Source organism: Talpa europaea (assembly GCF_964194135.1).
Source record: "Talpa europaea genome assembly, chromosome: 1".
NCBI lineage: Eukaryota > Metazoa > Chordata > Mammalia > Eulipotyphla > Talpidae > Talpa > Talpa europaea.
In genome coordinates, this window is record NC_140073.1 from 72127930 (window position 1) to 72144374 (window position 16445).

A 16445-nucleotide genomic window follows, 5' to 3' on the forward strand; every position below is an offset into this window, starting at 1 on the left:
ATAAAGAAAAAAAAAAGTGAGGGAATAGTTGGTTACCAAAAGTTTTTTAAGACTACTATCAACATTACAGATATTCCCTAATCCTGTTTCAGAGTTTTGGGATAAACTCTAGATTATCTTGGGACATATGAAACAATTCCTAGTAAATTATCAGTATGTTCTGAATGTCCTTAAATCTGAACTGATCCTCTGCCTCAATCTCGTGAGCAAGGCAAAAAAGTAAAATTACATTTATTTCCCTTTTTTATACATAGTAGTGGCCTGTGTATTTTTTCAAGTTTGACTAGTCTGTCTCATGATGGAAAATAGGACATGCTTTCTTACATATCTATATATCACAAGCTAATCTTTGTGATAAATATGAAAACAAAGTGACTTTTTCAGAAGACATTGATCTTTGTAGAGATTAAAACCTCTTAGAATTTAGGTAAGTTAACAACGAAATCATTTGCTTATTTGTAAATTCTGATAATGTCCAAATTCATGAAAGATATATGATATCTATTTAAATTCCCAGCTTTTTGGCATGCAGACTTAATAAGAAGCCTAATAATGAACTAAGCTATTTATATAAAAAATATATCCTCAATTAAAATATTAAATACATTTTTTTAAAATAAAACAAAGTACATATAATAAATCATCTTGTAAATGATTTTTATATTTTAGCAATAAATCCACTGAAGCACATAGCTATATACTAGACCAAAAAAAATGGTAACATTGACCAAGAATACATAATAAAATTTTTGTACATAGTAGGAAGCATTAAAATAATTATCAGCAGGGATCCTGAATCCTAGCTTTGGCCTTCCACAAGACAACACACTTAAGTTTCTACATCTAAATTTATAATGTGAGGTGCTGAAGTATTTGCAAAGTATTTCCTACCTCCTGAGTCTCATGATTTATGAATATCAAAATTTTCAGTGCAGTGGTTTAGTCAATTAATTTTACTAAACCAAAAGTAACAAATTACTTAAGAAGTGCCCATCATTTCAAGTAATCATAGCCAAAACCTTTTTAGCTTGGCCTAATGCCTCTTACTTTAAGAACATTTAACATTTTCTACACAGATATATTATTGATTTAAAAACGCACTAGCTCAGATTACCTTTTACAAAGTTAGTGAATTCAAAATAATTTAGCATGAACATCTCCCCCTATCATGGATTTAAATTACAGGATTTATGACTTGCAGACAACTCAGGAAACTATCCAGTATGACCCCCCTCGTACAGTAGTACAAACATTCTTCAGTCAGTGAAATGAAAATAAACTATATTATTTCAGCATTAGATTTTTTTAATGAAGTACAGATCACAGAAAGAAACTGTAGCATTTATGGCTTCTCTATTAATGTTAATTCTTAATGCCAAAACCTATTTCTTTAACATATATTAGACTACAAAATGTAAACTATAAGACAGCCCACTAATTACAGTCAGGAGACCAACTACTTTCATTTTCTAAGAGAGGGAAAAAAGTCATTTGAAGGCAGAAAATATCCAGTATACTCACCTAGCATAAAGTTTCAGGAAGGACACTTTACTGTTGTTGATAACAGAACATGGTTGGAAATACTTTGCATTTAAAATTCAATTTCAGGTATTTTATTTCATTAACAGTTTTAACCTCAGAGACCCACCCACTCAAGCTTGCTGTCTATGTTTCCTGTTAAGTGTGGAAATTTCGGAGAAAAAAATACCACACTTCATCAATGTGTTTGCGATGTGGTAAATTTATTTTCTGACCACGATACTTTATTTTTCTGTTGCATGGGAACATTCTTTTGCTTTCTTCATAGATATTACATGACAACTGAAAACATGTGAAAGCAATTCAGAATCGATATATCCAAAAATAAAGGTGTCTATTATGACTGAAAGAAAACACCTTATATGAAAAGTTTAAAGCGAAAAGTTTCCTATTTATATTGCCAACTAAAATACCAAGAAGTGGGAGAGAAGTCTAGAATTCATTAAGATTTTAAGTAATAACTTAATTATTGCTAAGACTCTCAGAGTGTTTTAGTAGACAAGAATTAGGTCATCATCGTAAGATTCATCATCATAAAAACAACCCCAGAAAAACTTAAGTCTTTCTGAGCTAGCAGGATCATTACAATAGTATTGTTAAAACCTTGTCCAAGTTGATGATTTCTTATTTCAAGGAGGTTTAATAAAATTCCAGCATAATGAAAGAAATAGGATAGTTATTTGGAGCATAGCATATCAGAATATTAGCTCTACTGTTCATTGCATATTTGTATATTTATTTTATAAAATAATCTATGTTAAACAGTTTCACATTTTAATAAGGCATACATGAATAAAGAACTCAGAGATGTAAATATTTGTATATTTCTCAAAACATTAAATTATTAAGATATTAACATTTAATTATTTGCATGTGATAGCAACATTTATGTATAAACATACTTATGATTTGGATTCATATTACAACATCTTACTATAGTAGAAGTAGATATCAAATAAGTACAATAAGTTTATAAATATTAAGCAAGTAAAAAGGCTGTTAGGAAAATAAGTGTAGACATTTTGTTATGAAACAGTAAATACTAAGAATCAGAAAAATATTTTTATTTTTTTCCTTGTCATTTGTTTTATTCATTTATTTTTATTTCAATAATTTATTCATTCAGTTGTGGTAACATTAGAATCCTCCCCATCAGGTCTCACCACTGTAGGGTACCTGCCACTAAATCACCCATAGTCCATTATGCTTCCTTCCCTCTTTGTTTCTACCCCTCCCTCACCCACTGACTCCTTCAGATGTTTCACTTGTACAATCAGTTTTCAGGGGTTAGTTTTTAAGGTTGTCTTTCTCTGATTCTTGGTTTAGTTTCTTCTATATTCCACATAGTATTTATGACACCATCTGGTAATTATCTTTGTTTTTCTGACTTATTTCACTTAGCATTCTCTCTTCAACCTCATCCATGTTGCTGCAAAAGGCATGAGTTTATCTTTTTTGATTGCTCAGTAATGTTCCAAGATGTATATGTACCATATCTTCTTGGTACACTCATCTGCTTGGGGGGATGTAGGTTGTTTCTATATGCTGGCTATTATAACTAGTGCTCCTATGAACACTGGGGTACATGTTTCCTTTTGAATTAGTGTTCTTGTATTTTGGGGGTAGATACATAGGACTGGATGGGTCTTATGGCAGAACCATTTTCAGACGTTTGAGAATGTTCCACACTGCCTTCCACAGAGGTTGGACTAAACTACATTCCTACAAATGGTGTAAGAGGTTTCCTTTTTCTCCACACATCCTTGCTAGCACTAGATTCTGGTCATTTTGATAAGGGCCATTTTCTCTGGTGTAAGGAGTTATCTCCCTGTGGTTTTAATGATTTGCATTTCCCTGATAAGAGATGGTGAACATTTCTTCATGTGCCTGTTATTTGTTTAATAAGTCTGAAAGGAGTGCTGCAAACAAGATGCAGTACCAACAAATAAAATAAACACATTTAAATTAAAATAATAAAGTTAATGGGAACTAAATTATTTCTTTATAAAGAGTATCACATGGAAAACAATTTTAAATTAACATTTTACTGTGTATTTTACTTTTGTGAAGGTCCTTAGTACTTTTTAACTAGAAATAAGAGCATCTAAAACTGTAAAAGGGAGTATTTTTGAATGATTTTGGTAACCATATCTATTAGGGTGGAGTATATTTCTGGGTTTTCTTTTAATCTCCCTTCTGATATGATCAAGTCACTAATATGACACAGACTTATATTTAATATAGAAATAGGTAATATTTCCTTCATAAATCTAAAAATAAGACATAATTTCAAAAATTTTTTAAATAAATACTAAACATTTAATTACATCATTTAACTTCAAGTAAACTTGTTACTACAAAATGATACAGTCCTGACTAGCTAAATTCTTCCTATAATGAGGCATGTTCACTAACAATTCTTTGTAGGTCATTGCAAACACATAAAAAAAATCAATTTTTTGATTCAAAAGTTCTTATTCAATGGGACTTATATTATTATTTACTATTTATTTTTATAAGTAGTCAGGGAGTAGTACTGGCACAATCTTATATAGTGTCGGCAGGGACTTTGACTGCTGGTAGGGGAGTGGCAGGGTAAAGAGCAGAATCATAAAGTTAAATCTACAGTTGGTTAGAGGGATTTATTCTTTAAAGATTTATTGTCATTACAAGTGACTGTAGATTTAACATCAAAGAAAATGCCTTGGGTGTACTGGAATACGCTCACTTATAAGTGATTAAAAACAACAACAAAAAGTATGAAATAGTTCTTAAAATCAAATATACACATACATGTATGCATGGCAAAATCTTGAACAGTACATACCAAAACTTTTTAAATACTGCATTGCGCTTTTTTTAAAATGTTAACTGGCATATTAGAGTTTTTAAGAAATAATGAATTATCACTTAAATAAATAGAAAAAAAAAAGAAGCATATTCTACTTTTGGAGGAAAGAAAAAAAACCCAAAACTCTTTTAAACCAGAAACACAAATCAAAAATGTCTTTTGGATAAAGACTAAAAAGAATATTAAGTAGGGGCATCCCTGGTGGTGCAAAGGGTTGGGCACTGCACTATGAAGCAATCTGCAGCCTCTGCAGCAAGAGTTCGATCCCCGACCGGCCGGGGAGCAATCCACATGGCGCAGCAGACCTTTCCTGACTTTCCCGCTGCTCCCCTCAGCAGTGTATTTCAGTCGATCTGCCTGTTCTATTCCCCACTCTGTCTCTGGTGAATCTCCTCACACATCTGCCTCCAATCCCCCATCTCTGGCCTGTACCCCAGTTCTTGTATGCATAAATAAATTAAAAAAAAAAACAGAATATTAAGTAAAGTCAAAAGCAAAATTCTCTAACTCTCATTTAATAAAACTATTGCCTTCATTTGCAGTAGTTACTAACCACATTTCTTTAAGGACTTACCACCCTCTTTAAGCCATTCTCCCTGATTTCAAACTAATTTCATTTTTAAAACACCTACCATATTCCACATATTAGTGTAAGACCCGGGATTCTTACAGTGAATAAAACATACCAAAACATGATCATCCCTTTTCCACTACAAATTTGTTCTCTCCCCTGTATTCCTTATCTGCTTTATGTCACTCAAATATGGTAGTCTTTCTACATACTCCTGTCTCAAACATACCTCTGCCCAATTCGTCAACAACTTTTGTGTAGTCTAGCTACAAAATGCCCCACAAATTCATTTCCTCTTCTTTATCACCACGTTTTAGTTCGCGCCTCATTACTATCATCTGGATTACTGTAATAACCTTATAATTGCTCTCTGGATACCCAGCCTTTATTTGCTAATTCATTCTTTATCCATACTCATTCTTTTTTTTTTTTTTTTAAAGAGGCATGTATTTTTATTTATGATTTGTTTGTTTGTTTGTTTTTGTTTATACAAGCACTGGATACAGTCAGAAGCGCAGGAGGGTGAGAGAATTCACCAGAGCCAGAGCGGGGAGCAGAGCAGGCAGAAGGACCGAAGTACACTGCTGAGGGGAGCAGCGGGCGGCAGGAGAGGTCTGCGCGCCATGTGGGACCCTCCTCCGGTGGCCGGGGAGCAGCCGGGGATCGAACCAGCGCCGCAAAGGCCGAGGGCAGCTCCGCAACCCAGCGCTCAACCGCTGCGCCACGGGGGAGGCCCTATCCACACTCATTCTTTATCCACATGCATAAAACTATCTTCTAAACAAATCTGATCATTTCATTTCACAGGTAAAAAACCAAGTCTGATACATAACAGAACCAAGAAAGTGAAGACAACTAAATGGCATCTAAACAAAAAGTTGCTATTTTTTAACAATAGGACTTAAAAATGTATGGCGGCGTCTCGCCAGAGCCAGGAAGAGTCGCCACGCTGGGCCCGTCGGCTCCGAGGCACCCGACCCCCAGTCCCAGGACCCGTGATGCCCCGGCCACGGCATGGGGCGTGGAGCCCGGCCTGAGTCCTCGCGGTCTCCCGGGCTGCCCCACCTGCAGAAATGAGTGGCGGACAGGCCCCAAGTAAAAATACAGTGTATTTTCCAAGCATGGCAAGGTTGTACAGTTTACTATAATGAAAGCTAAAGCTACCAGGAAGAGTAAAGGAGTTGCATTCATTTTGTTTTTGCACAAAATTGTACAAGGGCCATAAACAACAGTTACTTGGTAGAGGGATAAAAGCCAGCATTGCTACTGGCAGTGGAAGGGCAGGTGAGTTCATCCAAAGGCGAAACTACTTTGATAAATCTAAGTGTTATGAATGTGGGGAAAGTGGACACCTAAGTTATGCCTGTCCTAAAAATATGCTTGGAGAACATGAACCTCCTAAGAAGAAAAAAAAAAAAATTCCTGAACCAGAAGAAAAAAATCGAAGGAGCAAGAAAGTGAAGGTAAAAGAGAAGATCCTGCCCTTGACAGCCTCAGTCAGGCCATAGCTTTCCAGCAAGCCAGAATTGAAGAAAAACAAAACAAGTGGAAACCCAGTTCAGGGGGTCCCTCAAGATCAGATGACTTAAGCACATATTTCAGTGATGAGGAAGAACTTAGTGATTAAAGTTGTATTTATTTATGTTAATCTAATTAAACCTAATTTTTTTTGATCTTGGAATACCAAGTTCAGTTGGGACTAAAGATTACTCTTAGAATTTGAGCATAAGAACACTCAGTACCAAATAGCTTTTACTGTAAAATATATCACAGAAATTGAAAAATAATGTTAAAGTATCATGTTTCTGTCTTGCCTTAGCAGAGTAATAAAAAAATTAAGATTTGTTCATAAACTTTCATCTTGAAGTTTGTTTGACTAAAGAAAATGCTGTGACAGTAATGCTGATGTCATCACCCCCCAAAAAAAAACGTAGTAAAAAGATGTGTTTGAGAGTTTCAGTATAAAAGCTTATTTGTGACTGATTGGTTTACATGAGGACTTGTGAAATAAGTTTCATCTTTAAAACAAAAATTTCATAAAGATTGTGAAAGAGGTGAATGATCTATTTTTATTAAATGTTAATAAAATTTTCAAGAGAATTTTGTTTTTTTTAAAACAAAATGGAAACGGGCAAGATAACAGATGAAACAGGCAAGATAACAGATGAAATAAACCATTATGTTTCTCAAAAATACTAATGGAAAAAACCTTCTAATAAAATGCTGTATTAATAATTTAATACTTGGGCCACGCTGGTGGCACAGGGGTTAAAGTCACAGAGCTATCAAGTTATCACCATCCACTGCAGCATGAGTTTGATCCCCAGCCAGGGAGCTAACCCACATGATGCAGCAGCCCTCTCCGGTCTTGCCCACTGCTCCCCTCAGCAGTGTATTTCAGTCAGTCTGTCTGTTCTGTTACCCACTGTCTCTGGTGAATCCTCTCAACCCCCTCCCCGTACCTCTGGCCTACACCCCAGTTGTTACATGCATAAATAAAATCTTTAAAAATAATAATTTAATATTTGTTCAGTCTAGTAAGAGTTATCATGCCTGGCACAGGTTAATTTAATTCATGTGAAAAGAAGAAAATGAATGAATAAACTAGGCAAATTATTTCATTAGTCCCAAAACATTATTTATTGTTTAGTTAAAAAAAAATCATGTGATAATATTGAAATCATCTTTAGAAAAAGGGTTTAGTAAGTAACCTTTCTTTAAAGAAATTCATTGGAGAAAAAAAGCAACAATAAATGTTGGCGAGGATGAGGTGAAAAAGGAACTCTCCTACATTGCTGGTGGGAGTGCAACTGGTCCAACCACTGTGGAAAGCTGTGTGGAGGTTCCTCAGTCTACTAAAATGGAGCTACCATACGACCCGGCAATTTCACTATTAGGGATCTACCCATAGGACACAAAAACATTGATTCAAAAGAACACCTGTACCCCTATGTTTACTGCAGCACTATTTATAATAGGTAAAACCTGGAAACAACACAAATGCCCAAAAATAGATGACTGGATCAAGAAGATGTGGTTCATATACACAATGGAATATTATTCAGCAATCAAAAAAGATAAACTCATGCCATTTGCAGCAACATGGATGGAACTAGAAGGAATTATGCTCAGTGAAATAAGCCAGAAGGAAGAAGAAAAATATTGGATGGTTTCACTTATAGCAGGAATATAGGGGAACCAAGTAAGACATCAGCGTAAAAAAAATAACAGTACAAAACACAACAAAGCAAAAATGGACAATTACAAATCAGAGACATAGGCAGGGGAGGAAGAGGAAAAGGGATCAGAGGGAGGGAGGGAGGAGCACAGGGGACTGAGGTGATGGTGCACAGGTGCATTGGGGAAGGAAACTACGGGGACTACACCTGAGGGGGTGGGGGAAAGCAAATATTGTTTCAAAATGAACAATGATGTAAAAATTTAAAAAAAAATTTTTTTTAAAACAACAAAAAAAAAAGAAATTCAATAGGGATGTAATATACAGCATGACAACTATACTTAGTAATGCTGTGTTATACATTTGAAAGTTGTGGAGAGAAAAGATCTTAAAAGTTCTCGTTACAGGGCCTCCCCTGTGGCGCAGCGGTTGAGCGCTGGGCTGTGAAGCTGCCCGCAGCCTCTGCAGTGCCGGTTCGATCCCCGGCTGCTCCCCGGCCACCGGAGGAGGGTCCCACATGGTGCGCAGACCTCTCCTGCTGCCCGCTGCTCCCCTCAGCAGTGTACTTTGGTCATTCTGCCTGCTCTGCGCCCCGCTCTGGCTCTGGTGAATTCTCTCACCCTCCAGCGCTTCTGACTGTACCCAGTGCTTGTATGTATGTATGTGTGTATCAATCAATCAATCAATAAATAAATAAATCTTTTTTAAAAAAAAAGTTCTCATTACAAGAAATAAAATTTTATGACTATGATGAGAAACCTAGATTTATTATGATTATCATTTTGCAAAATATGAAATATTGATTATCTGAAGCTAGTATAATGTTATATGCTAACTACAATAAAATTTTTTAAAAATTTCAGACACTGAAATGTAAGTGGCTTACCTTGCAAAGACCCTGTCCTTATTTGCCTTTTCTTTGCCATACTGGACTGACTGGACTTCTGTTCTCCCACTGAAATATATGAATATGTACAATAATATACTCTTAGAATTATAAGGTAAAATGACAACACATAACATTATAATTTCAGATGAGACAAGATATTTCTAGTAGAGAAAAGCAGATGGAAAAAGCATATTACATTCAAGTTCACCGGAATGAAGTATAATTACAATTCTTCCATTAATGACCAATGGTAAATTCCATAGAAATTTCACTTTCAAATATTTCTCTATTTGAGTGTGAATACGAGAAAAGAAATTTTTCATGAGTAGTGTCCCTTCTCTGGTATGCCCTGGAAAGTCCCTCTGGATAAGTTACTATGTCCTGGCTCATCCAAGCCTCATTAAAAAGCTCTGTAATTTATAGCTAGTGTCTCTACTGAAACATTGTTTAAGTATTGCTTTTGAATTTGGGGGCTGCCTTTATTATCTTGTGGGGGAAGGTTGTAGGGATACAAAATTTTGGCAAGGTATATCCTGTATACTAACTTTATATTTAAGCTGTAAAAGAGCTTTATGCTGCTACTTATTACTGAGGTTATAAATTGGGCATTTATAAAAGTTTAAGGTTTACAATATAATTTTTTTACTACATCTAAATATTTTCTTTCTGACCATCTAAAATGAATTAAACTAACACATAGTGGTATAGGTTTTATTTATTGATGATAGATATCTTTGTAAAGCAGAAACCAAAAAAATGAAGAGCTTTTTACTAGAAGATCACAAACAACTTTTTGTATGTGATTTTTACCAGGTTGCACTTAAAAACTAGCTTTAATGGGCCTTTAAGATTCTACTGGTGGGACCCAAATCAGGGACAGTGGCCAGAATCCTCACAAACTGCTGCAAGACCCTGCTAGAGCCCACCAGACTGGTGAGACACCAGACCCTTGTCAGAGAGGGTGTCAGAGCACCAGAGGCCTTGCCATCTCCCACAAAATAGCCAGGACCTCCACGATGCTGCATGCTCACAGATACTCTGAGGAAGTTCCCAGCTACTGAATCAACCATCTGGTTATATACATAGCAGTAGAAGAGGAAGACCCACATCCAATAGAAGCCCCACCTACAGCAGAGCAAACTTAAAAGCAAATAATGAGCAGGAAGAAAATTACAAATGGCCAAGCCAAGTCCTCAGAGGAACAATATACCACAGAAAGAAAGAAAACAAATCTTCATAACCCAACAATACAGACATGAAAGAGCTTTTCTTCCTACCAGATAAAGAATTCAAAAGTGCCATAATAAAATCAAGAATACAAAGAAAACTCAGAAAAAGAAGAAAACTCACAAAGGAAAAGGAAGCTAAGAGAACCACATCAAATAACAGAAGATCAAGGCTGAATCTCTAAATAAGAAAATAAAAGAACTTAGAGATAAAAAGATCAGTAGAGGAGGAAAGAAATTCAGGAAAAAGTCATAAAAGTTGAATAGACCAAATGGAAGAATGAATTAATAATTTCAAAGATACAGATATGAAAAGAATGAAGATAGAAAAGAGAAAGAGAGATAAAAAGAAAAAAGAATGAAGAAACACTTCAAGAATTATCTGACACCATGAGGAAAGGGAATGGAAAAGTCACAGAAAAAGAGGGAGAAAAAGATGAAAAACTATTTAAGGAAATTATTTTAAAAAACTCCCCAAACTTAAAGAAGGAAATGAACATAGAAATACCTACCCTGCTCAAATTCTTTTAAAAAACAGCGAAATACTTCTAAATATATTTTATGAGGCCACCATCACACTAATATTGAAACCAAACAAAGGCAACACAAGAAAAGAAAACTAGGGATCAACCTCCCTAATGAACAGAGACACTAAAATCCTTGATGGAATTCTAGCAAAGCAAATCCAACAACACATCAAAGGATTATACACCATGACCAAGCAGGATTTACTCCAGGGACACAAGGATGTTTCAGCATCCGAAAGTCAGTCAATATAATTCACATCATCAACAAAGAGGAAGAAAAAACTATTGTTATCAGTAGACACAGAGAGCATTTGATAAAGTTTAACATCCATTTATGATGAAAGCCCTTAAAAAACATGGGATAAAAGGAACATTATTTACATAGTAAAAGCCATAGATGACAAACCCACAACTAGCAGCCTTCTCAATGAAGAAAAACTAAAAGCCTTTCCACTAATATCCAGTATAAGACAAGGATGTCCACACTCACCACTACTATTCAACATAGTACTGAAAGTCCTAGCTAGAGCAATCAGGCAAGGACAACACAGAAATGGAATCCAAATTGGGAAACAAAATGTAAAGCTATCATTATCTGTAGATGACATGATAACATATAGAAATAACCCTTAAAAATTCCAAAGAAAATTAATTAAATCAACAAAGTAGCAGGATACAAAATCAATACATAAAAATCCATAGCCTTCTGGAAAGATATCCCCTGCTCATGGATTGGAAGAATTAACATCATCAAAATGGCCATCCTACCAAAAGCAATCTATAGATTCAATGCTATTCCAATTAAAATTTCAATGTCATTCTTCGAAGAAATAGAAAAAAATATTGATGAAATTTGTATGGAGCCACCAAAAACCCTAAATAGCCAAAACCCTCCTGAAAAAAAAAGGAAGGGAATGGAGGCATCACTCTTCCCAGATTTCAAACTATACAACAAAGCCATAATCATCAAAACTGCATGGTATTGGAACCAGAACAAACACATGGACCAATGGAACCGAACAGAAAACCCAGAAATAAACCCACAGATTTATGGTCAACTAATCTTTGACAAAGGAGCAAAAAATATGCACTGGAGCAAAGAAAGTTTGTTCAATAAACGGTGCTGGGAAAACTGGGTCACTAAATGCAAATGAATGAAACTTGACTACTACCTCACACCATGCACAAAAACCAACTCAAAATGGATTAAAGAACTAGACATAAGACCTGAAACCATAAAATATATAGAAGGAAATATAGGCGAAACACTACATGACATGCACCTCAAAGACATCTTTACAGACACATCACCCAAAGCAGTGATAGTGAAGGCAAAGATAAATAGCTGGGACTACATCAAATTAAAGAGCTTCTGCACAGGAAAAGAGAAAACAACCAAAACAAAGAGAAACCCCACCAATTGAGAGAACATTTTTGCACCCAACGCTAATGATAAAGGACTGATCACAAAAATCTACAAAGAGCTGATGAGACAAGGGGCGGAGCAACATGGCAGCGAGGAGACGCTGCGAGTAAGATCTCCCATTAAAAAAAGTTAATAGGGAGGAAAAGCGGCAGGTCCCAGTGAGAACTGGGACACGGAAGATAAACGGGTGACTCCAGCAAACTACCCGAAGAAGAAAGTGGCCATAAAAGAGGACTAGAAGGGAGGGAAGCGCAGAACCCTACTCCCCTCCCCCGCCCACAGAGGCGGCACTCTCCAACCGGCAGAGAGGAGGAAAACAACAAACCAAAACGGCCACCAAGAACAAACGACGCAGCAAGCGGGACTGTGAGTGGAAAGGAACTATTGCAGCCACCACACCCCTTGAACTGGAGCTGAGGCGAACCCTGCAGGATTCGCCGCGGCGGTGAGCGAACTGCTCCGGGCGCCATTAGAGAAGAACAAAGACCCCGGGAGACGCGCACACAGCCCGGGCTGCCCATGACTCCTGGAGGAACCAGAGGGGAGAAGAGAAGCCCACCCAAGATGCCGGCCAGTCCCAACAACACAGTGTCCCAACGCATACGGCAAATTAGAAAACAGACAGTAGGGAGGAGAAGAACCACACGCAACCTAGCAACTCTCCAGAGAAAAAGCACACCACAAAAAGAAAGCCAGCCCCCAGATTGCAACGACAGTAACTTGGAAGAACTTCTGAGCCTTCCAGAAAGAGAATTTAAAATTGCCGTGATTAAAAAACTGACAGAAGTCATAAAGGAAAACAATGATAAGGGAAAAATAATCAACGATCAGAAGAATGAAATTGAGTCCCTAAAGAGGGAAGTAAAAGAAATGCAGGAGATCAAAGAATTAGTGGAAGAACTAAAGAATTCTGGGAAAAGCAATGAAAGCAGAATTGATGAAATGGAAGAACGAGTAAGTGCTCTTGAAGACACAGAAATAAAAAGAACCAAAACAGAAAAGGAAAGAGAAGTACGAAGGAAAAAGAATGAAGAAAGACTTCGGGAACTATCTGACTCCATGAGGAAAGGAAATATAAGAGTTATAGGAATACCAGAAGGAGAGGAGAGAGAAGTAGGAACAGAGAAAATATTCAAAGAGATAATTGAAGAGAACTTCCCAAATGTGAAGAAGGAGCTGAAAATTGATATACAAGAAGCAAGAAGAACACCAAACTTCCACGACGAAAGAAAAAATACAGCAAGACACATAATAGTAAAGCTCCCAAGAATCCAGGACAAGGAAAAAATAATGAAGCTGGCAAGAGGGAAGAAACAGATAACATTCAAAGGAAAGCCAATCAGGCTGACATCAGACTTCTCCGAAGAAACACTACGGGCAAGGAGAGAGTGGAGGGACATAGTCAACAGACTCCAAGAAAACAGATGCCAACCAAGAATACTCTATCCCGCAAAGCTCTCCTTCCTCTTTGAAGAAAGAATATGGACCTTCCCAGACAAACAGAAACTCCGGAATTTCATTGCAACTAAACCCCCACTCCAAAAAATACTACAAGGAGTCCTAAAGCCAGAACCTCAGAGGGACGAATAACAATGAAAGAAGGCCAAAAAAAAAAAAAGTTATTAAAAGAATAAATAAATAAAATCAAAGGAAAGACAAACACAATGGCAAATACAGATGTTAACATATCAATATTAACTCTAAATGTAAATGGACTAAACTCTTCAATAAAAAGACACAGAGTTGCAGCCTGGATTAAGAAACAAAACCCAACCTTTTGCTGTCTCCAGGAAACACATTTAGCTACAAAAGATAAAAACAGGCTCAAAGTTAAAGGATGGAAAACAATCCTACAAGCAAATGGACCAAAAAAGAAAGCAGGAACAGCTATACTTATATCAGATAAAACAGATTTCAAACTCAAAAAGATAAAAAGAGACCCCAATGGTCACTACATTATGATCAAGGGGACAATACTTCAAGAAGAAATAACACTCATTAACATATACTCACCAAACGAAGGAGCACCAAAATATATCAGACAACTGTTGTCCTCTCTGAAAACAGACATCAGAGAAAACACATACGTAGTGAGAGACTTCAACACACCACTATCAACAATGGATAGATCAACAAGACAAAAAATAAGTAAAGAAACCAAAGCTCTAAATAAGGACCTAGAGCAATTGGGCTTAACAGACATCTATAGAACACTAAACCCCAAAAAAACGGAGTACACATTTTTCTCAAGCGCACACGGATCATTCTCCAGGATCGATCACATACTGGGGCACAAGACAAACATCAACAGATACACCAAGATTGAAATCATATCAACCATCTTTTCTGACCATGAAGGCATCAAACTAGAAATAAACCATAAAAAGAAGGCAAGGAACTTTCCTACCTCATGGAGATTAAAAACCACACTACTGGAAGACCACTGGAATAATGAGGAGATCAAAGAAGAAATTAAAAAATTTTTTGAATTGAACGACAAGGAGGACACCAATATCCTAAATGTATGGGATGCAGCAAAAGCTGTAATAAGAGGAAAATATATAGCAATAGAAGCTCACATCAAGAAACAAGAAAGAACTCAAAGAAACAACCTAATCTCGAAGCTCAAAGATCTAGAAAAAGAACAACAAAAAAACCCCAAAACCAGTAGAAGAAAAGAAATAATAAAAACCAAAGCAGAAATAAATGAAACTGAAACTAAAAAAACAATCCAAAAGATCAATGAAACCAAGAGCTGGTTCTTTGAAAAAATCAATAAAATAGACAAACCCCTAGCCAGGCTCACAAAGGAAAAAAGGGAGAAAGCACAAATAAACAGGATCATCAATGAAAGAGGAGAAATCACAACGGACACAGCAGAAATCAAAAGAATAATCAGTAACTACTATGAACAGTTATATGGAAACAAGTTTAATAATCTAGAGGAGATGGACAAATTCCTACAACTCTACAATCACCCAAAGCTAGATAAAGAAGAAATAGAACACCTAAACAGACCAATTACAATTAGCGAAATTGAAATGGTAATCAAAAACCTCCCCAAAAACAAAAGCCCAGGACCTGATGGATTTACAAATGAATTCTACCAAACATTCAGAGACGAATTAGTGCCTATCCTTCACAAACTCTTCCAAAAAATTGAGAAGGAAGGGACAATACCAAACACGTTCTATGAAGCCAACATTACACTAATACCAAAACCGAACAAGGACAACACAAAAAAGGAAAACTACAGGCCAATCTCCCTAATGAACACTGATGCAAAAATCCTCAATAAAATTTTAGCCATCAGAATCCAACAATGTATCCATAAGATAATTCACCACGACCAAGTAGGATTCATTCCAGGGGCACAAGGATGGTTTAACATCCGAAAATCAATCAACGTTATCCAACACATCAACAAAAAGAAATATAAAAACCATATGATAATATCAATAGATGCTGAGAAAGCTTTCGACAAAGTGCAACACCCATTCATGATAAAAGCCCTTGAAATTCTTGGGATACAAGGAACATACCAAAACATCATAAAGGCCATCTATGACAAGCCAACAGCCAGTATCATTCTCAATGGTGAAAAGCTGAAAGCAATTCCATTAAGATCTGGAACAAGACAAGGATGTCCACTCTCACCACTGCTTTTCAATATAATACTGGAAGTCCTAGCCAGGGCAATAAGACAAGAGAAAGACATCCAAGGAATCCAAATAGGAAAAGAAGAAGTCAAACTATCACTATTTGCAGACGATATGATATTATACATAGAGAACCCCAAAAACTCCACAGAAAAGCTAATTCAACTCATCAATCAGTTCAGTAAAGTGGCAGGATACAAAATCAACATGCAAAAGTCAGTAGCCTTCCTATACACAAACAATAAATCTGAAGAAGAAGAAATCAAAAAAACCATCCCTTTTGTTATTGAAACAAAAAAAATCAAACATTTGGGAATAAATCTAACAAAAGAGGTAAAGGACCTATACAAAGAAAACTATAAAACACTGTTAAAAGAAATAGAAGAAGACACAAAGAAATGGAGAGACATCCCCTGCTCATGGATTGGAAGAATAAACATTATTAAAATGGCCATCCTTCCAAAAGCAATATACAGATTCAATGCTATTCCAATCAAAATTTCAATGTCATTCTTCAAAGAAATAGAACAATTATTGATGAAATTCATATGGAATCACAAAAAACCCCGAATAGCTAAA

The 16445-nt window shown here is 36.2% G+C and overlaps 1 protein-coding gene and 1 pseudogene across 2 annotated transcripts in view; one reads left to right on the plus strand and one right to left on the minus strand.

The window, feature by feature from the left end:
* Positions 1-16445, minus strand: part of PTPN4 (protein tyrosine phosphatase non-receptor type 4) — a gene marked incomplete at its 5' end in the record, with an annotated part of 125884 nt that overhangs the window by 38211 nt on the left and 71228 nt on the right. The window contains one exon of the mRNA XM_084228696.1: positions 9026-9094. Within this exon, the coding sequence (XP_084084822.1) occupies positions 9026-9094 (69 nt within the window). The remainder of the gene's footprint in view (positions 1-9025; positions 9095-16445) is intronic.
* Positions 5873-6588, plus strand: LOC311180310 (zinc finger CCHC-type and RNA-binding motif-containing protein 1-like; annotated as a pseudogene). Its single transcript has 2 exons — positions 5873-5973; positions 6069-6588. The product of its transcript is annotated as a zinc finger CCHC-type and RNA-binding motif-containing protein 1-like (transcript).